Below are 26,466 nucleotides of genomic sequence, written 5' to 3'. Positions count from 1 at the left end.
CTTACCCACCCCCTGCAGAATGTTAGGAAAGCCACGAGCAAATTTAGGTATTCCCCTCTAATTCGTTCAACAAGTTCAATCATTTTGAACCCCTGTAGTAATGCCTACTCAGGCTTAAAACCTTACAGATATTCTTGCTCCAAACTGATGCTTTGATGACCATCCTGGCAAATATATGAAATAGGATTCCATCACCTATAAAGAAAAGATACCAACATGATCAATTAAGGCATCAACTGTATTCAAACAGGCATTCACATCATTGGTACATTTTTGGTAACTGTCATTTAGCATATCAACTTATATAAAGATCATGAGAACTGCTGCATTTCAGGACCGAGGAACCCCTGTACAAGTTAAATCTGATCAAGGAATTGAACTGATCCGTTTTAGGCTACAACATAAACCCACTTTAGAAATGATCCATTAACATGTCTGTAGAATTTGTTTGATCTTTCTTGGTTGTATCTACTATCTATATACCAAGAATGTGCAAAATGTATGTCAATATGATTTTAAAAAATCTACTGTTCCGATCTTTTCCAAAAATTACGATGCCCGGAACTCCTCCAATAAAAAGCTATTATAAATTGTTGCACAGAAAACGTTGGCAGTAGCTACCACTACAAACTAATTTCAGGTCAAATTGCCAGATATAGACTATTTTAGTCAAAAATATCATTTTTATAAGTATTATCAATGCAAATATAGAAAATGAAACATCCTTTTTTATGTTCTTTCTTAAAAATAATTTTCAAGGAAACCATGGACGAAATTGTATCAACTTTTAAAAGTGAAAGCCGTGTTTGTTCTCAGAAATGGAATATATCAAAACTGACTGAATAAGTGCAAAGAGGACCAAACTTTAATCAAAAACTTGACATGTCAGAAGACCAGATAAGTCGGAACAGAAGTCACAAGAGAAACGATAACAATGTCCACACCTCATTAAAAATTAATCCTTGAAAAGAGATCTTTATGAATGGCATAGCTTCAGTATTCAATCATTTGCTTGATGTGCAGTGTAAAATAGGAAGCGAAACATCCTCTTTTTATGTTCTTTCTTATCAGTAGTTTTCAGATAATAATATCAACGAAATGGGAACTACAAAAAATGGAGCTCTGCTTGCTCTGCGGAATATAATAAATCAAAACTGATGAATAAGTGCAAAGAGAACCATACTTAAAATCTGATTTCATGTCACAAGATCAGATGACTCAGAACAGAAGTCAAGAGAGAAAAGACAACAATGTCCCCCTCATTAAAAATTCATCCCTGAAAAAGAACTTTATGAATTGCATAGCTTCAGTATTCAATCATTTGCTTGATGTCTGGGGCAGAAAATCTTGAGATGCAAACTGAGATAGTATAATATTACACATATGAAAGTGAAAAGACAGAAGAAACTGCTAGAACCAAAGCCTCCTTATCTTTTCCCACACATTATCACTAGAACTTTAGTTCCAGTATTCCATCAGGTGCACTCATGCATCTTAAAAAGCCAACGACAAGGTCCCATAAGAAATTTGCAATGCCACTTCCATCAGAAATGGCATACTTCATGCACTGGTACGGTGGTAACTGGTACCACACTTGCTGGTACATATACTGTCTTGCTTAAGCCCTCATACCTTCTCATCAACCTTGCCTTCAATATTTTTAGCATAGATTGTGTTGCTTCCAAACCTATACCATCCTGCCTGCTATATAATTGTTGATATCAAAATTAAGGATCCTAAGCACCTTTGCTGAAAACTATGGGCATGATGGAACTTCAATATTTTGTGCCCCAAATTTAGCCTCCCCCAAGGCAAATATGATTTTCCATGAGATTCAATTTATACCAAGAGCATATACGTAAGTCGAAAGAATGGTTCAAGCAACAAAAACAACAAAGATCAGTAAAAAAATAATTAAGACAAAAAATATCTTGATCATCAACCACCGATTTGATGATATGCGATTCAGGTACTTAAGCAATGCTCCTTGTGCTCCCTCAACATTTGCTAGAGTATCATCCATATTTTCATCAATCCTGCAGGTAGATAAATCTACACTAATCAGTATTTCCCCATAATATTGTCTTAAGCACAAAAAGATTAAATAAGATATACAGAACACCTGATTGCCAATTCACCCTGTTGAGAAACCATGGTAGCCAGCTGTGTGAAGATGTTACTGAGCTCCAAAATAGTTGATTCTACATTTTGGAGAGCTTCAGCTCTGCTTTGCATATAGCTATCTTGTAAAGGAACCATTTGCTGTTGAAGCTGTGTTTGCATACTGGGAGATGCAGGAGGCTCTCCACTTGTTTGCCGCCTGATATAATAAACCAATAAATTTAGCTCCAAACACAATAAATAGAAATACAAAGCTTAACCATGCCATTAGCATGTCAAATTAGAATGAGAGCAATCTGGACATATAACATGTATTGAAAGGTAGAAGAATATCCCGAACTTAACAATTTCTCAAACTGAGTCTTTTGTTGGTCCATATGTACTGTTCCTACTTCTTCAGTGTATGGCCTAATTGTTTCAAAATCAGTATCAATGTTGTCTTTAACAAATAGAGAACTTTCTGGTTCCAAAAAAATCAGATATTTCCACCTATAATTAATGTAGAAGTAATCACGTTAAACAGGATAAGGGAGCTGTTTATCTCAAGTGGTAGTTCAGAGCAATACCTAATGGCAAGGTTGGAAGCAAATGTATTGAAATTTCAATGCTCTCTTACAAGGACCTATAATATATGAAAAACAAAATTGAAAAGACAGTTCATGCCAAACAGCCACCTTTATTCAACATGCTACTTAACTTTAAACAACAGTGTAATCAACATTACCAATTACCATGCAACTCCTACTTGACTTCGACAAGCATCTTAAAATACAATCAGACTCTACCATTTCAAAGTGCATGCAGTCACCTTGCAGGTAGTTCTCATTCTATTAAACAAACATTTTTCATTACCCTGTATAAAATCACTAAGAAAGCCCAAGGTTGCCACAATTGGTTGGTGCCACTGTTGCCAGGTTGTTGCCAGTAATCCAATCCACTGCGCAGGTCCCCAGTTCTATGCCCAAAGGATCAGGTGTAGTAAGTCTACGCCACCTGCTTTTCACTGGGTGTCACCCTCGGAATGGGGAAAGTGCCCGGGAGTTTCCCAAGCTATTGCCAAGGAAAAATAAAGTATCAATGGGATTATTTACCACAAAACGTGATTATATCACTTCAAGAGATATTTAGCAAACTTGCATGAGCCAACAGTTATATGAATGTATGTTTAGCCCCAGATGAGAATTGAAATGATGTTAGCTTACAGGTGCTTCGGGCTACACAGAGAAGAGCTCAAAGCTATGACAGGGAATGCTAATGGTACCAGAAAAAGCTTTTCAATCTCAGCCCACAACAATAAAACCAGCTTTACCACACTATCAGCTGTTTTAAATTTGCATTGTATGTGATGATTAGTTTTGTTAAGATTACCATTACAAATCCTATATCTATTTGAAGATGCCATGGTGCTGCTTTAGCCCACTTACACTTTTAAGTTCCCATATCTGTTATAGATCAATTATAGAAATTAATATAACTTCTCTCTTTGCTCCTTCTATTGATGTTTCCCCAAAAACTAGCACCCCTCTCCAAATCCTGCAACAGCATCCCCTCAATTATTTTCTAGAGGACATAATCCAATACACACAAAAGTTTTGGAGCTGGGAAAGGTTTACATGGTCCAAGAACTTATGGAAAAAGAAGATGTGCCAAACAAATTTCCACGTACAAGTGCATAAGGCAGGTACATGAAATATTTGTGCACCAAGCACAATTTATGGTGTACCTTGTAACTATGCATACTCTATTTGTTAAGACCAATGTTATCAGAACCCAACCGGTTCCGGCAAAACCGGTCTGAACCGGCCCTCCGAACCGGGAAAGACTGGTACGGTACCAAACCGGTATACTCTATTTGTTAAGACCAATGTTATCGGAACCGAACCGATTCCGGCAAAACCGGTTTGAACCGGCCCTCCGAACCGGGAAAGACCGGTTCGGTACCATACCGGTCTAGACCAGTTTGGTACCATACCAGTCTGGGCCATTCCGGTGACCAGTTCCGCCAGTTCACAAGGCCCATGGTCGCGCAGCCTGGGCAATAAAAAATCACTTTTTTCGAATAACTAATCCTAATTTCTAACCCAATCTAGACCCCCCACCCCCTCTATTTCACTCACACTATTCATTCAAGTCTCTTGCAATTCTTGAGCTGAGTTCGGTGAAGAGAATTCAGAGAGTTTTTTGCAGAGTTGTTCTGAGGGAGATTTTTTGCAAATTTGAAGAACTAATTAATAATTTACTTTCAAATTCATTTGCTAATACTTTTTTTCCTTCTCCCCTTTTTGCATCCTATTGGTGGCAACAATTTGGTAGTGAATGCCCTCAATTGCAAAAATTTACAATTCGAATTTTGGGCCAAACATGTAGTGCTTCAAGGTGTGAGTGGAATTGGAGTGTGTTTGAGCGTATACACACTAAGAAGAGGAACCGTTTGGAGCAAAAGCGGCTGAATAACATGGTTTTTGTTCAGTACAACTTTAGGTTGAGGTGCAACTAATTGCTGAATAAAACCTCTGAATCAAGCAACATTGTCTTGGCTGACTTTGATCCAACATCAGAATGGGTTGTGGAGAGTCAAGCACCAACATTTGACAATGAAGACCTTTCTTGGTTAGACTTGGACCCACCTCCATCAGATGCAGAGGCAAATATATCAAAAGCACCAATAGCAGCTTCAGGGCCAAGGGAATCAAGCCATAATCCCATCGCAGACTTGGATGTTACTCACTCTTCAAATGAGGATGAGGAGGATGATCAGGAATCGGATACTGATTCTGATGATGATTGATGATTGATGATTTGATCATTGATTTGTTGTAGTTGTAGCTTGTAGTATTGTAGGTTGTAGTATAATACTATGGTCTATCATGTTATTTTGGACTATAAAGGCCTTTTAGAGCCAACTTCTTGATGTTTGTAACATTTTTTATTCATCGATGTTTTGCACTAAGTGCTATTTTGGTTATATGCACTATTACTTTCTATATAAATGAGAACTTTTGCATATTTGTGTATAAATGGTTTGGATTCATATGGATGCACATGAATATATCTGTTTTTTCTTTAAAATATGAATATTTTATGTGTTTTTGGTAAACCGGTTTTTTTCGGGTTCCAACCGGTTCCTGGTCCACAAGGTTTTCTGGTTTGATGACCAGTTTGGTTCTGATAACATTGGTTAAGACAATACACTTTGATCACATGCAATATTAGATGTTATTTGACAAGCATTTAAATTATGTTAACTGATTTGAATGTATAAACAAAAATAACTGATGAATATATGACACCATTTCTTCCAGCTAAAATGAATATTTATACCAATGTACCTTGGGTTGAAAATATTGGATGAAGATGTTGATCCATTGGCCCAAGCAGGAGGGGAAACACTGGAGCGACTAGTACTTGCAAGAGGGCGTTGTCGAACAAACGGATTTGTAGAATCTTTTGAAGCACTGGCAGAAAACAGCTGTCTTCTATTCTCATGTACCTTCAAATTCTACAGGGTTCCAATTCAACCTCATGTGAATAACTCCATGTTTAAAAAAATTTAAGCAGTGATATCAAACACTTCATTAAAAGAGTAAGATGGTCCTATCTTCACACTTCTGTTGAAGCTCTTACACTACAGTCTATGACCGACAAAATTTACAATAATCATGAAGTTGACCAAGAACCCATGAACCATTGATGAGATGAATTGATATGGACCCTTGAATTATTCAGATGTATTTGTAAATACAAAAGAATTTTTTGTTACCTCGGTTCGCATAGTCAACACCTCCTTGAACTCTTTAGTAGTGCTCATCAATCGGCTTTTTAAGTTATCCACAACTGTGGTTGAATGTTCTGTTGTGTGTTTTGAAGTATTCCCACTTTCATTTTGAGAATTGCACAGGATTTGCAGGTCTGCAACTGCAGAATTTAATGCAGTAATGTCTTGCTTGATAACAGCTGTGAGTTCTTGGATCTCTACAGTTGGATCATCAAACACTGATGTTCTTTTGGCCACTGCATAAATAAGCTACAAAATGTCATGTTTCCCTTTCTCAAGCAAAACAAAAAAATTAAATGGTACCAAAAAGTGGAGCATTGCTCCATAACAAATTATAATATATATATACACTCCTAAAAAGCTTCAAACCGATCAGGAACATGCACATGTTAATGGTGAAGAATCTTTCGAAAACAACTCCTTGAATGAAATAACACATTACAGAATTTTCAATGAACAAGAAATGGCAAACAAATTTGGTCAAATTAGACCTCGGTTCCTACTGTGAGGTATGAAGTACTTTTTAGTGTTGCCAATTTTGCTCCCAACAACATGCCCTGAAGGGCTGCACCACATAGTGTGGACTTCCTTTCACTTAGTTCATCTATTCTGCCAAATTTGCCTGGTACTCACCTGACCCTCATCCCTTTTAACATTGCATATGTCACATAAAAAAATCCACTAGATGCATGCATGATTGCAACCAATATCCTTACAAAATAAAAATCATGTTTCACAGTATATGTACGGCAAAATACAAAAAGAACATCAGGCAAGAAAAGTATTCCAATATTATCATATAGCTTACAGGATTTCCCCAGTAAAGTCTGGCTTGTTCATGTAAGATTAGTGTAGAGGGAACTTCACATTTAAGCAAACATATTGAAACAATCATTAGAAAAGCATTTATCAGTCTTTTGCCAGACCTGAATAGTTGAAGAAAAAAAATCCAGTATCTACCCGAACAATCAGAACATTCCAAGATAGCTTCCAACACTTTATGTGTCATAATTCACATGAAGTTATCTGCACCTATCTCTAAGTGCTTACATGTATAAACCAAGAGATGAGAAAAATCATGCATTCAAAGATATTTGCCAACATTTATTTGTGATCATTTACATTAAGTTATCTGCATCTATCTCTAACTCCTTACCAGTCCTGAATCGTTGAAGAACAAAAATCCAGTGTCTGCCCAAACAATCAGAACATTCCAAGATAGTTTCCAACACTTTATGTGTCAATTCACATGAAGTTATCTGCACCTATCTCTAACTTCTTACATGTATAAACCTAGAGTTGAGAAAACACATACTTAGCAAGTTAGCTGGGAACACCTATCATAAAAGGGCAGACCCAGAGGAGATACATAAAACTAGTATATGTCTAGATGAAATCCTAGTGACAAAAATAATATGTCAACTCCATGTGGTAATTTCAAGTATCAAAGTGATAGGGATATGCCTTTTATCTTTTATGAAGTTCATTATGTCAGCTTTTAGATTATAGAAAACAAGTTTGCCATTTGCAATAAATAGCTGGCACCCATTCCTTCACTTGTACTTAATCCTTGACTTCAGCAGGATCCTTCTTTAACTTCTCGTTCTTGATACTCAACAATCCATTTTTGCAATTACAGACCATTATTGTCTTTTCTTGGTGATGTTAGATACTTCTATATTTTTCACAATGTAATTATTATATTATATCATGTAAGATATTATAATGATACCTTTTACCTCTCTGTGACACTAAGTGTTCATCTGTATTTTTCCTCAGAGTCTTCAATTATTGTTCATTTAGTTCTCCGTCCCCATTATATCCTGAAAATCCTTCAAAGCCTCAATATAAAAAATCAAATTTTCATAGTTATCACTTAAAAATGCTTTTCAAGCAGTCTTTTTTTCTCTACCTTAAAACCATAAAATTTTGTGTAAGTACACAGCTTCCAAATTCGTTTAACCGTTCTTTTAAATTTGATATAAATATTATCAATTTCTTTGTTTGTCATTGAAGTGCCCTTAGTATGCCAAATATTTTACTAACATTTATTTCCAGGTTCCAACGAAATTCCCTACAAAATAATAAAAATATGAAAAAAATTGTTTCAAGGATCTATATACTAGGTTCTCTACCAAACCCCACCTATATTTGAGGTTCCTTAGTTTGTTCATTTGCTTTTCTTTCATTTTCTTTTTTGTTTTTGATTCTCTTGTCAGGTGGCCAATAGTTTCTAAGACAAGTTCGTTCTAGGTCATATTTGAGGTTATTAGTTTGTTCATTTTCTTTTATTGTTTTCGATTATCTTTTCAGGTGGCCAATTTCTAGGTCATATAATAAAGAAGGCTAAATCAAAACGTGCTATGTTTAACCTTTTTAATAATCCTAAATCTAGAACTTCAGTTTCAGATTTTCATTTTCTTGCCATCTTTGATTCAGATGTTGTGTTACAATTAACATCTTCATGACAATAACAAGGAATCAAACTAGTGCCGCAGGCACATAACATGTTTGTAAGTTTGTGTATTCCATAGTAGCCATGTCAGGGAATAAAATAGAAGATAAAAACTATTGAATGAGAAAAATGGTAAAACATAACACAGATCAAAAACATTATGAAAAGCAATGGTGATTTATTAAAGCCTCTCAGTGCCTAGTCTAGTTCTTTGATACCAAATCGATCTGTAAGAGATCATTTTCTAAGTCTTTGATGATGGTAGTATGCCTATTTCAATTTTGACAAAGATCATCAAAGACAAGAAGTCTTAAAGCCTTATTCAATCATTGAAATGGCATTTAATTCAGGGTGTATGCAATGTGCATGCTTATTTTAAAGAAGTTCTTACTCGTGTAATCCATGTGGAGTTTAACAAAATCTTATGTAGAAAACACAAAAACTTGCAAATGACATTGATTCATTTAATGATCAATCTAGTCACCATCCTCCAGCTTTGAGCTTCCTGATGACTTGCTCCACATGGCAGGAATTACAAATCCAAGATTTGCCAGATAGAATCAAATACTATGAACACTAACTCATTCTGAACTGGAAATTGTGAACCTTTTTTAGGAGTGTTTCACGATCCATATGAGATATGATTATTTGAAAAAATAATAAATGACTGTAGCACTTTGTAACACTCCATTGTTGAACCCCCGTTTGTAAATATTATGATGACATATATTGCTGAGAGATGTCAGCATTGATATTTTGTTAAATTCATAATGATGTAATTATGTTTTAAAGTTAATGAAAAAAATTGCACCTACACTAACTATGATGCCATGAGTCAGAGCTGACATGGAGGAATGGGGAGAAATCATTGCCTGCTGAAATAACCCTTGCCCAGAATTTCTTGCTCAGCTGAAAATTTAAAACTAAAATTCCCCATTTGCCAAGAAATCAGTTAGTAAGGGAATTGGTAGTTGAACAACCAACTGTCAATTATTGTGAGGGGTAGTTAGGATTTGTACAGGACAGTCCCTCAGTGGTATGGGCAAGTACCCATTTGGAAAATTCTGAGCTGACCCATTAATTTGCTGATTTGACCAACTAAATCTCATGCTGGGAGGCAGAACAAACTCAATTCACATACAGAAAGTGTGGGATGCACACAAAGGGTCTAGGGGCAAAATCTGAGTGAAAATATGTGCCAAAAACGTTCTGGTTGATAGCAGAATAGTGGGGGATTGTTAGATCCATTTTCTGATTGAAGAAATCAAGCATAAGTTTCCTTAACTCGAGCTGAAAAACAGGGCTACGTTTATGGGTGTCTAGCTGAGCAAGCACGAAGGCACTGAGTGGGAAGAGCATTGAGTGACTGTTGGGATAGTGAAGGGCCTCCCCTTGTGCTGTGCAAGCTAGATGAGGGGATCCCTGGGCTTTGAGCAGGCCCCTTGTTCAATAGGTTGAATGAAAACTTGTTGATTTCTGATTGGAAGGTAAGTGGCCTTCATTTTTTCACCTTTTGTTGACTGGGAGAAAGCTCTCCTGATGGCATCATGGCCTGGCTAGGGGGTGGGCAGCTGAAAAATAATTTATCATATACCTAAGCATGTCATTGGGTGGAAAATGGCTCACATTTCATCAGTCGCAGCCAACTTTTAGACTCTACAGGTAAGTGTCTCTATGTTTTAAATCTACAAAGTGTTATTCATTTGATGTCATGTAAAAGATGCTCTGAGATGTATAAATAAAGTGTGACCTGCTGAATAGTGAAAATGGGATATTTACGTGCATGATTGTATGCCTGAATCTCAAATGGAAAATAAGAATGAAGGACCTCTGGCGTCCTATCTACCTTCGTATAAATTTGTAAACAAACACACACATAGGTCAGATGAAGGGCAGAGCTTTCTGCACCATGATCCTTTGATCAGCTATGAGAGCTGACTCAACAGGAAGAGACCAATAATGAGTCTCAAAAAAAGAACTTAGCCAATAAAGGGAGTTATAGCCAGGTCTGATCATGGACAGATTGCCATAATTTTGTATCATGACCCCAGCCTCAAAAAAAGAACTCAGCCAATAAAGGGAGTTATAGCCAGGTCTGATCATGGACAGATTGCCATAATTTTGTATCATGACCCCAGCCTCAAGGAGAAATACTTGTACTCACAATGAAGATTAAATCAACTAAGTCTTCACAGAACATCTTAAGGTAATAAATATAACTTACATTGATGAATGGATAATTCCTGAAAATTAAGGTATACAGATCAGCAATGAGTTATCAATCTTTTTCATTAATGGCCAGGCCTTTGAGGCCTCTCTAACAGAAATTATAGAACCGATGTTTTCTTGACAAAATAAGAACAAATAAATTTGATTTCCAGTAGGGCACTGGAAGCTTAGTAAATGGAAATTCTGAGAAAAAAATTGACCATAATTTTCGCCATTTCTTCCAAATTGTAATGGCCTTTTGAAGCCCTAAAACTATCTGAATTCAGCTGAGTGTAAGAACTCACTCAGGGCTTGCTAGTCATAGATCAATTGGCCCTTATAGCCTCAATTGCACTCTTTTGACAAAGGCTAGTTAATTGCTATAATTATGCATACATTTAAACATGTAAAAAGCATGTCTTTGGGTGCTTCTGATCATTTTACCCAGTTATGATCTCAAGGAATATTGAGGAATCTTTCCAGCTTATAGGTGAGTGGAAAAACAGAATGTTGAGATCCAGGAGTAGTGGACGGACCAAAAGAATTCCTCCCTATAGTACCTCTTGACAACATCTGCATACACGAGAATCTTAACAATAAAAAGAATATCCGAGTAAATTAATTTCCAAATTGATCATTAGACTTAATAATGAAATGAGCACTTGAAATTTTCCTGAAAGAATCTTCCTATTCAAGGGGAATTGTCCCAGGATTACAGGCATGGGAAATCAGTAAGTTAACAAGTATTGTAGTGAACTCAATTGTTAAGTTTAGGTATGTTCTATGCCTAGAGCAATTTATTTCAATTTTACAGTTAGCTCAATATCTTTTACAGAATCGCACTCACATCAGCATTAAAGTAAATTGCAGATAAAACATAAACATAGATCGCAGAAGACAAGCCAAGACAAGAGGACACAAGATGTGGCACCAGCCAGGGACAAACCCCAATGTGGGGAAACCCTTGATCAATTCTTCTTATATGTTCTTCAATATTTCAGCAGAGAGAGAGAGAGAGAGATAGTACATTTACAGCAGAAGTCATCACTTTGACTTATCTTCAATAAGAGCATAGATCATCTCTAAGTAGATGATACATGAGGTAGCTGAACTTAGTTGAAGACATGCTGCTTCAACTAATTCTCCCAGGTGACTCCATCACCTATCATAGTGTTGCACCTCTTCATCATGCTGCGCCTCACTGTGCTGCACCATGTTGCACCCATCATCACTATGTTGGACCTCATTATCATACTGTTGCTCCTTATGCCACACCTTCCTGTACTGCAACATCTTGCTGTACCTTATCATCTTGCTGCACTCAACAGTGCTGCCTCATCCTGTACCTCACCGTGCCCATCATGCTGCATCTCATTGTTGCACCATGATTGCTTGCTGTCCTATGTACCATGCTCCACCAAGCATCATAGCCTTGCTGTCCCATTTGCTTGCTCCACCAAGCATCATAGCCTTGCTGTCCTATTTGCTTGCTCCACCAAGCATCATAACCTTGCTGTCCTATTTTTTTTTGCTGCCACATGTCATTGCTGTACCACTTACCATGCTGCTGTCCCTTGCAGCACCATGCTGCTGTCCCACTGTTTAGTATGCCTTTGCTGCTATGTCATCATACTACTAGCACTGCTCCAAATATGTTTGTAAGCTGCTGTTCGTGACTGTTCTGGTTAGGGCACTAGGGCAGCCCTAATCTCTTTGCACAGTCCTTGAACAGCCCTCTGGAAAACTGCAGCACACCCTTAAGAGACACCTCCTTTGCTACGCTGCTCCCTAGGTTCAATATCAGCCCTTAATCTGCCCCTATGCAAGCCTTGCTGTGGTACTAAGGCCTGCGGCCTAGCACACAGCAATCCTGTAGCCTTAGGTCCCCTCAATACAGTGCCTGAACAAACACCGTTTAGCCCTTGAGGGCTTGGCCTAGCACACCGCATACTCGACCTCCATCACAGCAACTCGGACCCTGTAAACAGTCCTCCTTTTCCACGCTGTTCCTGCCTCCTTGTGCTGTGGCTAGAGCATGTTGTAACCCTCCTTGACTGCGGCTAGGTACAGCTAGTAAAGGCCTCCTCTATGGTGTTATTTCTCCATCCTAGGACTGTGGCTAGTCTCCTTTAGGCAGCGTATAGAAGTACGGTCTCTTCCCTTCAATTGCTGCTAGATCATCCTCCTTAGGACTGCGTTAGGGCTTGTAGAGGCCAGCATGTAGGCCTCCTTCCCTCCTACGTCTTAGGGCTACTTCCTCCTAGATTTCTCTCACACTAAAACCCAAAACAAGTAGAGAGAAATCAAGAGCGAAATGTGTGTGAAATGACTCTCAAGTCATCTCCTTTTATACTAAAACGTTGAGCACATGTGGGTGTTATTTAGTTGCTAGCGGACCTTTACAAATGGTCTTCTAACACGAATAAATCATAACTCCATGAATACTTATTGGAATCAGATGATCTTTAGATCAATCCTACACCTCTCGATGAGAGGGATCCAAGAAAAATAACAGCTGCCATAAATAAGATGACCCACATGGAGTTTGGCCCTAGTTGCCAATTTTAACAATCCCTCTCAACTAGGGAGAACTCCATCCGCTAATCCATCTGCCAGACTGTACTATCTCTGCCATCAGTGCCCTGCACTATTTTGCTCTGCTCTGCTGAACCGTGAAGAAGAAGAATTGATCGAGAATGTCTCATACCATTCTCTACTAACCCAAAGTCAGTTCCATATGAAGAGTGTGTCATACCACTCTTACTGATCCCAGATCAGTTCCAAAAGAGAGTGAGTTATGTCACTCTTACTGACCTGAAGTCAGTTTCATTGATCCCAAATCAATATCACAAGAGAGTGTCTCAAACCAATCATACTGATCCCAAATCAGTTTCATTGATCCAGATCAATATCACAAGAGAGTGTCTCAAAGACTCATACTGATCCGAGATCAGTTTCACTAATCCCAGATCAATGGAGGTCATCCTAACATAGGGAGTACGGTAGATACAATGATGCATCCATCGATAGTACTACTATGGTCCCTAACCCCATTTCCCTACTCATTGGCAAGATGAGAGGTACTTCCCATGACTCCCAGACTGCATGGGTAGGATGCCTCAACAAGAGAACCACTCATCATGTCCATAAGTCGCCACAGGATATCATAGGGGAAGGTTGAACCATTCACCCTGTACACAACGCACCATTAGGTAAGGGTGAGTCGCCCTATGGTCGCTTATTGCTCCAAGAAGTACCCCAAGCCCCCCGGAGCTCCCAGAGCTCAATGCATGCATCATGCAGGACCTTCATAAGAGGTCTCTCAACGACTCCAAGTCGTTCGGGAAAGTCACAAATTTAACCTTTCGCCAGGGCCTCGACAGAATGTCTGCGACCTATACATCAGTCTCAATGCGATGGAGCCTTCTCGCTCATTGATGTACCATATCCCAGATAAGGTAGTATCTGATGTCTATATGCTAGAGCAATCATAGAATATGGGATTCCTCAACAATCGATTCCCCCCCTGGTTGACACAGAAGATCACGGTGGTATCCATCATGTGTACAAACAGCTCACTGAAGAGGTTCTACAACCAGGCAGCTTCACACAAGATCATACTCGTAACTATGTATTCGGTCTCAGCAGTGCTCAAAGCAACCGTCTTCTGCTCCTGCTCATCCAGGATATCGAGCAGAGCCCAAAGGGAGTCAGCACCCAGAAGTGCTCTTGCGATCCTCCACACTGCCTGCCTAATCATCATCAGAATAATCATGCAGCTTCACATTTCCGACAGTGTATCTCAATTCATGAGAGATTGTGCCCCGAAGATATCTGAGAAGATTCTTGGCACCAATCTAGTGAGGTTCAACCCTATATGAGCTTAACATGCTAACTGCAAAACATATATCCGAACGGGAGTTCACCAAGAATATCAATGCTAGTATGAGTTTGTGAAACTCAGAGGCATTTCCCAAATCAGGTCCGACATCCCTACCACATAACTTCTGAAAGTTAAGATCCAACTCCCTCTTACTTTTGCAAAGGAGAGGTCTGCACCTGTCAGAAAGAGGTCGTCCTCATAAGGTGATGGTATGAGAGGTCTATCATCCACAACCTTCAAGCAATGGTTTGGATCGACTTCACTCCTAGTGAATATCAACTTCATCAAACAGCTATCAATCCTCTCATATTAAGCCCAGGGTGTTTGCTTCATGCCATAGAGGGCTTTCTTTCACCTGCATACATGAGATTCCTGATCATGAATCTCAAGCCCCACGGGTTGTTCCAAACCTGTGGACCTGCTACTTGAGGGGAATGGTCCCCTTGTAAAATTTTCCTCTGGTACATCTCAGACATGTACCTTCATGCTCCTTTTGAATTCAGGCATCCCTATCACCATCTGAATCACATCGTGTAGGGCCCCATAATAAGTAGACCTTCGGTGCTATGGATGAGATGTGACAACTGACATGGTCCCCAATGGACCATCCTGCAACTCGATACAAATTGCTAACCCTGAACGCATGAGTAAAAGCATCTTTGAAAATTCTATTTTCAAACACGCACCTTTCCATCGATGAATGCCACCCTGAAACCTTCGACTTCCATTGCCGAAATGGACACCAGGTTCTTCTTGCGATCAGGTACATAAAAGAGATTCTTGTAAATGAATTGAGTTACCCTCATTCAATTGAGGGGTAACATTCCCTACACCCTTTCCGAGATAAGTGGCATCGACTCCAAATATAATCCCACAATTGTTTCCATCTCTACCAAATTAGAGAGACCACCCTTTTATCCGATGAAGTGCCTTGAAGCACTACAATCAATAAGCCAGATTCCCAAAGAGTCTGGGGTTCCTTGCTTTCTTCAAAGAGTCGGCTATTTACTTGATGACCTGCATTACCTGTCATTCCTTCGATCATTGAAAATGTCCCTAGAATGATTGTTGTCTTCATCAAGTGATGTGTCCCTGCCATTCAGACACTCCTTCGCATAATGGCCGAACTTATTACAAACAAGGCATCTGCCTTTCCTTCCACCCTTCGATCCGTACTTCCCATTGAAGTGATCTTTAGGTAGGCCATCAGAAACTTCCATTGTGCCATTCTGATAGTGTTCTCTGCTTCGACTTCACCCTTGGTGAATTTCAAGAGGGATGAGGAACCCATTGAGCTTTTTTTCCTTTGCCAACTGCCTTCGGTGATTGCTCTTTCACTCTTGCTTGGGCTTTGTCTTCACCTCAGCGCTGAGCCCATGTTAAGTTTAGGTATGTTCTATGCTTAGAGCAATTTATTTCAATTTTACAGTTAGCTCAATATTTTTCCAGATTAACACTCACATCAGCATTAAAGTAAATTGCAAATAGAACATAAACATAGATCGCAGAAGATAAGCCAAGGCAAGAGGACACAAGATGTGGCGTTAGCCAGGGACAAACCCCAATGTGGGGAAACACTTGATCAATTCTTCTTATATGTTCTTCAATAGTTCAGCAGAGAGAGAGAGAGAGAGAGAGAGATAGTACATTTACAACAAAAGTCATCACTTTGACTTATCTTAAATGAAAGCATAGATCATCTCTAGGTAGCTGAACTTAGTTGAAGACATGTTGCTTCAATTGATTCTCCCAGGTGACTCCATCACCTATCATAGTGTTGCACCTCGTCATCATGCTGCGCCTCACTGTGTTGCACCATGTTGCACCCATCATCACTATGTTGGACCTCATTATCATACTGTTGCACCTTCCTGTACTGCAACATCTTATTGTACCTTATCATCTTACTGCACTCACCAGTGCTTCCTCATCCTGAACCTCATTGTGCCCATCTTGCTGCGTCTCACTGTTGCACCATGATTGCTTGGTGTCCTATGTACCATGCTCCACCAAGCATCATAGCCTTGCTGTCCCATTTGCTTGCCCCACCAAGCATCATAGCCTTGATGTCCTATTTGCTTGCTCCACCAAGCATCATAGCCTTGTTGTCTTATTTGTTTTTACTGCCACGTGTCATTGTTGTACCACTTACCAATACACCATGTTGTTGTCCCACTGTTTAGTATGCCTTTGTTGCTATGTCATCATACTACTAACACTGCTCCAAATATGTTTGTACGTTGTTGTTCGTGACTGTTCTTCTTAGGGCACTAGGGCAGCCCTAAACTCTTTGCACAGTCCTTGAACAACCCTCTCGAAAACTGCGGCACACCCTGAAGAGACACCCCCTTTGCTACACTGCTGCTTAGGGTCAATATCAGCCCTTAATATGCCCCTATGCAAGCCTTGTTGTGGTGTTAAGGCCTGCAGCCTAGCACACAGCAATCATGTAGCCTTAGGTCCCTCAATACAGTGCCTAAACAAACAGCGTTTAGCCCTTGAGGGCTTGGCCTAGCACTCGCATACTCAGCCTCCATTATAGCAACTCGGACCCTATAAACAGTCCTCCTTTTCCATGTTGTTCCTGCCTCCTTGTGATGTGGCTAGGGCATGTTGTAACCCTCCTTGATTGTGGCTAGGTACAACTAGTAAAGGCCTCCTATATGGTGTTATTTCTCCATCGTAGGACTGCAGCTAGGTTCCTTTAGGCAGCATATAGAAGTAGGGTCTCTTCCCTTCAATTGTTGCTAGATCATCCTCCTTAGGACTGCGTTAGGGCTTGTAGAGGGCAACGTGTAGGCCTCCTTCCCTCCTGTGTCTTAGGGCTACTTCCTCCTAGATTTCTCTCACACTAAAACCCAAAATAAGTGGAGAGAAATCATGAGTGAAGTGTGTGTGAAATGACTCTCAAGTCATCTCCTTTTATACTAAAACATTGAGCACATGTGGGTGTTATTTAGTCGCTGGCCGACCTTGATGAATTGTCTTCTAACACAAATAAATTCATAACTCCATGAATACTTATCGGAATCGGATGATCTTTAGATCAATCCTACACCTCTCGACGAGAGGGATCCAAGAAAAATATCAGTTGCCATAAATAAGATGACCCACATGGAGTTTGGCCCTAGTTGCCAATTTTAACATCAATCCTAGAAACTCGAAGGAATGACCCACCTTCCTTCGAGAAGGAATCACAGATCAGAGAGAAATCTGACTAGAGCAAGAAGCCGAGGATCCTAGCATCATGTTATGTGTTGATCATATAGGGTTGTTGGTTGGTTTGATGTCAAAAGAGGAGAAAATTTCTCCTATGGGTTACCCACTTTTTGGTGGGTAACAACTCCCATAGCATATCCACATGCATTTGTTCCTACATCAAAAGGTGATTTTAAGTGTGGGAAGATCAAGAACCATTACATAACAGTATCACTTTTTGAGCCCCTTAAAGGACTGTTGTTGTTTGTTGATCCATCGCAATTCTCCATTTTCTTTGTCACAACATTTAGTGGTAATGAAATATCAAAATAATGAGGCATGAACTCCAAAGATAAGATTGTCATCCCTAGATAGCTCCATAACTTCATACAAGTCGATGTTTCCTACTCTAATAACCCCTAGATTGATCAAGTCAATTTACACTCCAACTTTATAGATAATGTAGCCTAGATAAACAAAGAAATCCATAAGAAATGAACTCTTCTTGCAGTTGGCTTATTGTTTTGGCAATTCCTCTAGTACATGTTTTGTTCTAAATGAAAATGTCATCAAGATAGACAAGAAAAAATTGTTGAAATAACACCAAAGTGTGATTTTCATCAGTGTTTGCAATGTCATTGGTGCATTTGCAAGACTGAATCGCATAACAAATCATTCATACATCTCTTACTTCATTTTTAAAAGTTGTCTTCTAAGTATCCATTCTTATATATTTGACTTGGTGCTAATTAAGCTTCAAATCAAGTTTTAGGAATAACTTTGCCCAAAAGAGTTAGTCAACCACGTCTTCAGTTCTTGGGAGAGGATTCAAAAATTATAAATACATAGTATACTTGTTCCATAACCTATAATCTATACACAATAGTCAAATCCCATATTTCTTCGATGCTAGCACAGATGTTGATCTACACATCAATGTACCAGGTCAAATATGTCCCTTGGGAATCAATTCTTGTAATTGTTGGTGGCTTTCTTCATTTTGTAAAAAACCACTTCAATATAGTTTAATGCTCAACAAAATTGAATTATGTTAAAAGTTGATTATATGTTATATTGTTGAGAAATCTAAGGCATTAGCATTAGGTGATTTCTCTTCTATTAGTAACTGCTTGTGAATGCTTTTTACTTCTTTAGATTAGAATCTTCTTCTTCTTAGATTATTAGTGTTCTTCTTCATCAAACAGTGACCAATGCATGAACATAAATAGACAAGAGATACAGAATGTAGGCTATCAGCCAGGGCCAAAACCTCTCACTCTTTGAGAGGAAAACCCGCACAAATTCTTCTTATAGAGATTCCAATTGACGAATACCAAGACCAAGACCCTTGACCTATTAGCCACTCCAAGACCAAGACACTAGTTCTCTGTCTTCTGCTCTTTTCATCATCTTGACTCCTCTTCCTCTTTGACCTTCTTAACACTGAGATCATCTCCTCAATGAACTGTAGATATACTAGATATGGCACCGAAACATATCAATGGAGTGTCACCAAAATGTGACCATTGTAGCAACACCGACACACTGTGATACATCACTGAACAATAGCTCCTTCATCGAACAGTGGCTTCTATACCCTTGATCAATGTATGATCTTCTACTGTGGCACCAAGACTCTCCCTCTGAGATCTGAACTACTGTTCCTATAATTGGCCCTTAAACCTCCTCGTTGATCCTTCATCCCTTATCCAAGATCTTTTTGTGATTACCTCCGAACTTCTTACTACAATTGTCCACCGAAAAACTTAGAGAGACATCCAAACTGTTGACTGTGATTGTCCTCCGAAATCACAAAGAAATATGTGATTTCCTTCATTGTACTCCTATCCAAACTTCAGAGAGAGATGCGATTTTTTACTGTGGAAACGTGAAGTGCCTTCACTCATATATAGTAGTTTGCCTATCAATATAAGCCGACATAATAGTTCGAACAGGTGTGTCTCCACATAAGGTGAGCCGACATGAGTTTCTTCTACATCTTGAGGCCGACTTGAAGAGAAGAACTAGTGCTTGTCGCTGGAGGGCTTCTAGACACTTTTATAGACTCATATACATTCTTCATACATGACATTGACTCTATATGTTTTTTAAGACAAATCCTAAAGGCTCTCAATGGGAGCCATCTAAAATAAGATCTCTTGCTCATGAAAACCATGAAGCAGGCATTACAAAAATAATTTTATTTTCTTCTTTTCATCATTTACAAAAATCACAATTACATGTCATTATGAAGAAGAAACCTAGTTAAACTTTTCAACACTCCCTCTTAACTAGGGAGGTATTCATAATGGTACTTGGTCATTCTCAATCTGAAGAATTTCTCATAAAAGTCGGATTGGTAACCCATCTGTAAAGCATCATATCAACTAGCCTTGTCATACCCATGGCTCTTGTATCCTTTAGGGGCAACATTTATGGCAGAAACCATTTCATGCCAATAAGGTGAGCGATGAACATTGAATGGTATCCCACATGCATAAAGAAACCTGCAAACTTTTGAATCCACATCATTCCTACACCCTTCATCAAAGAAATCTGATATGGTTCTATGCCTTAAACTTGGTGACCCTGTGCCTCCATATCCACTACCATGGGAGGGGATGCTGAAGGAGTTCTTTGTCCATGTGATTGTGAGCTTGGTTCAAAGAAACCCTTTGATTTTTTAGATTTGTTTTCCTCCTCTTCCCTTATGTATTTGGCTCTATCTGCTGCTGACACACCTGTACAAGTTTTGATTCCTATTTGTTTATCTCCATTCCATGGCCTTTTCCAGCAGAGGTGCTTTCTGGCACAGGTGTATGAACCTGTGCCATTATTGTTGCAATGGGGGCAATGAAATTTAGTGGTTCCACCCCCTTTCCCTGCTTCAAGCCTATTAACATATTTCCACAATGGGATTTGGTCTTGTTTAGTTTTTTAAGCTAACTCATGTTCACCCGGGGTTTTCATCAAATCCACCATAACCCACTTCTTCATCCCCTTCTTCATTTTAAACCCTCCTTTTTCTACTCTTCAACATAATAATAGCCAAAAAAGGAACCAAGAAGAAGAAAATGCCAAGAAATATAACCATGATGTTTGAAATTTGAAGTTTTGAATCTGCAAAAAAATGGAATGGGAATGGGAATGGGAAATAGAGAAAAAAAAAAAATTATTTATTTAGGAATAAACATTAAAAAATTGCTAGAATAGAGTGCAGAGCCTACCTCTTTAGCCTCCAATCTCCCCTTACAAGCTCTTGCAAGCTCTTCAATCTCCCCTTGGATGCCTCTCCTTGCTCCTTGCTCTCTCTTACTCTCTTGCTCTCTCACTCTCTTGCTCTCTTGCTCACTCTCACTCTCTCAAATGTAAAATGAAATGAATATGAGGGAGAGGGTTTATTTATATTACCCCCTTCCCGCCCTTCCCTCCCTCCCTCCCTTCCCTCCCTCCCTCCCTTTATTTTCCTCGCCATCGGATTTTTTTTCCTGGTCGGTTGTCGCTTTTTTTTCCACAGGCGTCGCTCACCGCCGCCGGGAGCGATTTTTCCAACCCGGGAGCGATCACTCCCCGACCGCTCCCGGGTTGGAAAAATCGCTCCCAAAACGACGAGAGCGACGCTCACTAGTTCGAATTGGAAAATGGTAGGGATCGTAAATTTTTTTAGGGAGCATGCTCCCTACTCACTCCCGAGTCGCTCCCTCCCGGAGCGCAGATTTGAAGCGGGATCGAAGGGGGTGCTCCCCCGCAACACTGGGCTCTACTACCAATTGACATGATCTCAATACATTGATATGAATACTCACATACAGGAATGAAAACCTAAGAGATCAGGCATGAAAGTAGAAAGGAGATAGTCACACTTGCACATAAATTAGTGGCACCTATGCACAAATTAGTGGTGAAATGGATTGCACACGTAAACATATAAGGAAATGGGGTGCTCTCATACCTGGACACTGGATGGTGCATAGAAAAAAGCCATGGCAATAAAAGCCAATAGCAAATGAGGAAAATGCTCCTCTAGGCCTTCCTTACAAAGAAATCTCAAAAGAAAAAGCTAGCTACCAACCTCTCAAAAAAGATGAGTCAACCAATAAACATACAAGCAACTTCAAAAGAAAAGACGAAGGTGAAATGTAGGTTCCGCAAACAGTTAGGCCAAAAAGAAATTGATTATTGGGTTTTGCATTTTAAATGGAACCATCAAAAGCCTCGAAAGAAGTTCGGAAATTGGCATTGATAGTCAAAAGTAAATAGATTGATCAACAAGCAAACCCAAGGAGGTGGTTATTTGAAATCACAATCCAAGTAAAGAAGAGTTTGGTATAAGCCATAATTGATATGGAAAGTGAAAATCTAATTGCAGGGTTTTAGACAAACAATTTCAGCTCTCAACAACCGCAGATATAAACCTGTATGAAATTTGAATTGGGATGGCAGCATAAATATGTTGAACTGGCAATCACCAAGTAGTGCAAATTCAAGTTTGAAATGATTTTTAAACTTCTGAATGAATTGAGATGTGATGCATTCCATTAGATATGTGTGAATTATCTTTGGGAGTACTTGTTTATAATATAGGTACTTTGAATAACTATTCCGTCAGTGCAGTGCGAGTTTTCGAACAAATTATTCGAGAAGGGCCAACAGCATCTCCTGTCTCATTGACTCGTCGCCGTTATCAGAGATTGCCCGCATAGAGATCAATATATGCAACAGAGATATCGCGATCCTTGTTCGGCAGAACCCCAGCAATCCTTCCTTGATCGACAGCGACAGATTAATGGATGCAGCGTGAAGGGATCTAGCGATTTGAGCTGCGGTTCCTCTTCAGATCTGTAGCGTGGCAGAGCCTTCCTTGCACTTCACTGGACGCAGGGCGAATGAATGGATGCAGCGTGAAGGGATCTAGCGGTTTGAGCTGCGGTTCCTCTTCAGATCTGCGGTTTGAGCTGCGTATCTCTTCAGATCTGCGGTTTGAGCTGCGGTTCGTATCTCTTCAGTATCTGCGGTTGAGTGGGACGTTCGTATCTCTTCAGATCTGCGGCTTGAGCTGCGTATCTCTTCAGATCTGCGGTTTGAGCTGCGGTTCATATCTCTTCAGTATCTGCGGTTGAGTGGGACGTTTGTATCTCTTCAGATCTGCGGTTTGGCTTTCGATCTGGTGCAGATCTGCGTAAAATATGGCTCCGAGCTTCGCAAAAATAACTGGTGGCTCATCGGCCTCTGAAGGACAATCTCCTGCCCATATCGTGAGTGAAGCCCCAGCTCCCACTATCCAAGTGGTCCAGGACTCACTCGATGAAGCTTTGAAGTTCTCTGAAAGTGCCCTAATTTGCCGGTTCAATGGTTTTTGGCCGCGGCTGATAGCACTCCACAATTGGATCTCGGAGGTATGGAAGCCTATCATTTCTGATGAAATTAATATCTACCCCTGTGCTAGAGGTTTCTTTATAGTAGATTTTGAAAATCCTGAAAGCAGACAATGTATTCTAGATTCCGGCTCTTGGTTTTGGGAAAAATCAGGCCTATTCATGAAGCCATGGAACCCATCATTCGATCCCTCTACAGCAGTGATAACCTCAGCACCAGTTTGGGTGAGATTGCCAAGCCTACCCTTGCATCTCTGGAATCTCTCCTCGCTAAAAGCCATCGGAAATGCAATTGGGAAATTTTACTGCAGGTGCCCAGAAACAGAGGAATATGCCAGAACCACCTATGCACGCATCTGTGTGGAAATGGATTTCAGCGCCGGATTCCCAGCTGAAATAAACCTAACAAGTAAAGACTATGTGTGGAACCAGAAGCTTGATTATGAAAGTGTCCTCTTCAGATGTCGATCGTGCTTTGAGACGGGGCATCTAGCCAAAAATTGCCCAAAAGCCTCTGAGAAAAATTTTGCTAGAAAAAACCACCACAGATCTACATGGTGGGAAGGAGCACAAAAAGAACATTACACTGTCATCAAAGAAGAATATTCTAGCGAAAACTCTGAGTCACAAGAAATCAAGGAAGAAGGAAACCACTCTCAAAGCAAGCAAGGAGAAAGCCCGCCCCAACAAATCAACAGTTATGAGGATTTGAATACCGCAGAAAATAAATCTTCATTTAACAACAAAGCAGATCTCCTAAACCAAACTTCTTCTCCGACTATAGATCGCGAAGCTAAGACACCAATGTCCCAAGAACCAGAAGAGATGAAGGAGATGCAAGACAAAGGAAGTTGGAAGACCGTAGAGAAAAGAAAGAAAGCTACAACACCAATCTCGCCAAGAAAGACGAGAAGCCAGACAAGTAAAAATTAAGAAAATTGTAGGTCCGATAGACCAATTTGGTCTCAGTGGACGTTAACCATCATCATCATCATCATCAACAATAATGACCTAATTAATGCAAGCTAGTGAAATTTAGTATGGGCTAACTAAATGCTCATAGAAAACAAAATCTTGTTGCACATATTTCAACGACATAGGCAAAAAGCCTTATTAATGTTTCCTGGAACTTTTTGCTCCTTCTATTGAAATAAGCATCATTAGATGTATGGAGGAAGCGGCAATAAGAGAAATGATTGAAGTAATTATAGAGAAATTAAGGAGATATTTTCATGGACCCCTCAAACCTGGCTTATTCAGTATGTTATAGATCTGGAACAAAATATTTCCCAAACACAGGAATATGCCATACTTCAGTTCCTGAACACGAGATTAAGAAGCAATTGTAGGACCTAATTGAAAAAGGGCATATCCGGCCTATTTCCACTCCATGAGGATTGACAATAGTCTTAGTACACAAGGAAGCAGTTTGTTGGTGAATGTGTGCATATACTATCATCGTGCATTGAACAAGATAGCTACCAAGAACCACTCTAGGAATATAGTAGCACAAAGGTGAATCTGAAATCCGATCATCCATTACTCTTTTGACACTAGTTGACTGATGAATGGACATTTTGTGGATGATCCGTTCCTCAATTGAGAAAGAAGAGGAATCCTTTCACAGCATGTTAAGATGCTTAGACATATCCTTCCAGGCTTTAGGCTCCAATATCCTATTAGCTAAACCCACTGTTATAAACAAAGTGATGTGAGTTGCCCAATAGGGTAGACAATCTTGGATGAGCTTGGATCCAACGAGGACAAATCTTCAAATTTCCAAGCAGTCGATATTTCACCCAGGGAAATGCTAATTATAGCCTGCCTAGTGGAATTCCAAACGAAACTAAACAAAACCTTCCTTCTATATTTCTAACTGTTTGTGATGTTGATGTTAAACGGAAAGATCAAGCCCCTTCTTAATTCACAGGAATCTATTTTACACGTGATGAAACAGGCCGACATTTGCAATGTTTAAAAATAGAAGTGAACAACGTCATTTTTAAAGCAACCTTACACGTGATGAAACAGGCAGACACTTGCAATGCATAAAAATAGAATTGAACATCATCGTTTTTAAAGCAACCACCAAGAACCTACTTCACAATATTATTATTTGTAGGAATTTTGGTTCTTTAAGATTGTAACGCATGCAATACAGCAACCTCAGATGACAACTGGAAACAGAAGAAAATAGAGAAGATTTACAACATGAATCACCCTACCGATAACACTCAAATCTTTTTAGGAATTTCTGGATAGTACAATGACTTACATTTTGCGAGTTTAGCAAGTTTTTGAGATGTCTGATGTATGCCGAATCCAATTCTGGATGCTCTTTTATTGAACTCGGACTGCACAGAACCAACAGATCTTGGTCCTGCATACTTTGTGTTATCAGCAGATCCATTGGATTGCGAAAAATCTGAAGAAGAATAAGACTTCCGTAATCTCTCTACAATTGTCTGGAATTCTACTGTCCTATCCCGATAAGAGGACAACTGAGCAGGTCTCATAGACATTTCTGAGTGTGTTTCTTTACCAATCCTGGCCTTTCTGCTTCGGAAAACCGATGGCGGGCTTGCAATTCGAAATACCAGCCAGAAAGATGCCCAAGCGCAATTGCTTTTTGAATTTCTTTCCACCAAAATGCAACTCGGAAGGTCAAGCAAAAACGAGATTGATGTAGGGTAGAAACTCTAATGATGATTGCGTCTGCGTATCTCTTTCCTTGGCTGAAAACTGGAAATATATGCCTATACCCAGATCCACAAATTTACACAGTAATTACCATGACCCTGTTGCAAAAACGAATATGTGCCAAAATCCCCTGCAGTTCTGTTTCTCCGATCCGTAACGGAGTAAAGTTAACAAAGAAATTAATCTGCAAAGATCCCGAAACCTAGATAAATTTAACTGAATTGGACATATCTAGGGTTCCCGAGAGGGCGTCAAAGATATTAATTGTGGTGGTATTCTGGATCACGGTTTGAGAATGACACTATTGGATACAGAGTAAGATTCAATATCAACGCTTCGGAAATCGAACTAGTGACCAGTTTGTATGATGAGTACAAAAAATTATATCAAAAAACCCCTTCAAAACTTACCCCACCAGCCTCAATTGTTTGCAAAATGCACATAGTGATGCAGAAAACCCCATCCAATCGATAATGTATCCATTATATGGAACAGCGGGAACGCGACCCTCCCTGATCTGATGCGATTGTAATGAAAATTGTAACGAGGATCGTTATTTGTCGTCGGGGTTTCACTTAGCGCGTTGTGCTAGTTGTCACTTCAGAACATAGGCAGGCCAAATTTCCGAATGATAGGAGGGCTACCCCTACGGCCGCCTCCATATTGTGAAGGTCGACTTAAGCGGTGCTTGATTCTTAGGTCATGGTTAAGCAGTTGGTCTTATGGATGGGGGGCCTTTTCCAAAGTAGTC

At 39.6% G+C, this 26,466-nt stretch overlaps 1 protein-coding gene across 2 annotated transcripts; it reads right to left on the bottom strand.

Annotated features, from left to right (window-relative positions):
- Positions 1 to 1,221: 1,221 nt before the first annotated feature.
- On the bottom strand, positions 1,222 to 26,366 carry LOC149250921 (syntaxin-32-like). Of its 2 annotated transcripts, XM_089459278.1 has the most exons (6): positions 26,126 to 26,366; positions 25,291 to 25,899; positions 5,882 to 6,132; positions 5,451 to 5,620; positions 2,123 to 2,320; positions 1,222 to 2,036 (listed from the first exon to the last, which is right to left on the bottom strand). In XM_089459278.1, the coding sequence occupies exons 2-6, from the start codon at positions 25,535 to 25,537 to the stop codon at positions 1,877 to 1,879; spliced, it is 1,026 nt and encodes a 341-aa protein (XP_089315404.1). In that variant the 5' UTR covers positions 25,538 to 25,899; positions 26,126 to 26,366; the 3' UTR covers positions 1,222 to 1,876. The 2 variants fall into 2 exon arrangements, with proteins under 2 accessions (XP_089315404.1, XP_089315403.1); XM_089459277.1 differs by having other exon boundaries at positions 25,291 to 26,366.
- Between the last annotated feature and the right edge of the window lie 100 nt (positions 26,367 to 26,466).

This window comes from Pinus tabuliformis, chromosome 7 (genome assembly GCF_031772625.1).
Source record: "Pinus tabuliformis cultivar Carrire ecotype Pingquan chromosome 7, CPIR1, whole genome shotgun sequence".
Taxonomy (NCBI): domain Eukaryota; kingdom Viridiplantae; phylum Streptophyta; class Pinopsida; order Pinales; family Pinaceae; genus Pinus; species Pinus tabuliformis.
This window is presented reverse-complemented; position numbering and strand designations above follow the sequence as displayed.

What these genes read in the sequence shown, in the direction of transcription:
- LOC149250921 (XM_089459277.1), bottom strand. Translation starts at nt 25,537, where the DNA reads ATGTCTATGAGACCTGCTCAGTTGTCCTCTTATCGGGATAGGACAGTA. An exon ending in TGTTGACTATGCGAACCGAG is followed by an intron (nt 5,621 to 5,881) that starts GTAACAAAAAAT and finishes GGAACCCTGTAG; the next exon opens with AATTTGAAGGTACATGAGAA. An exon ending in CAGGGTGAATTGGCAATCAG is followed by an intron (nt 2,037 to 2,122) that starts GTGTTCTGTATA and finishes ATCTACCTGCAG; the next exon opens with GATTGATGAAAATATGGATG.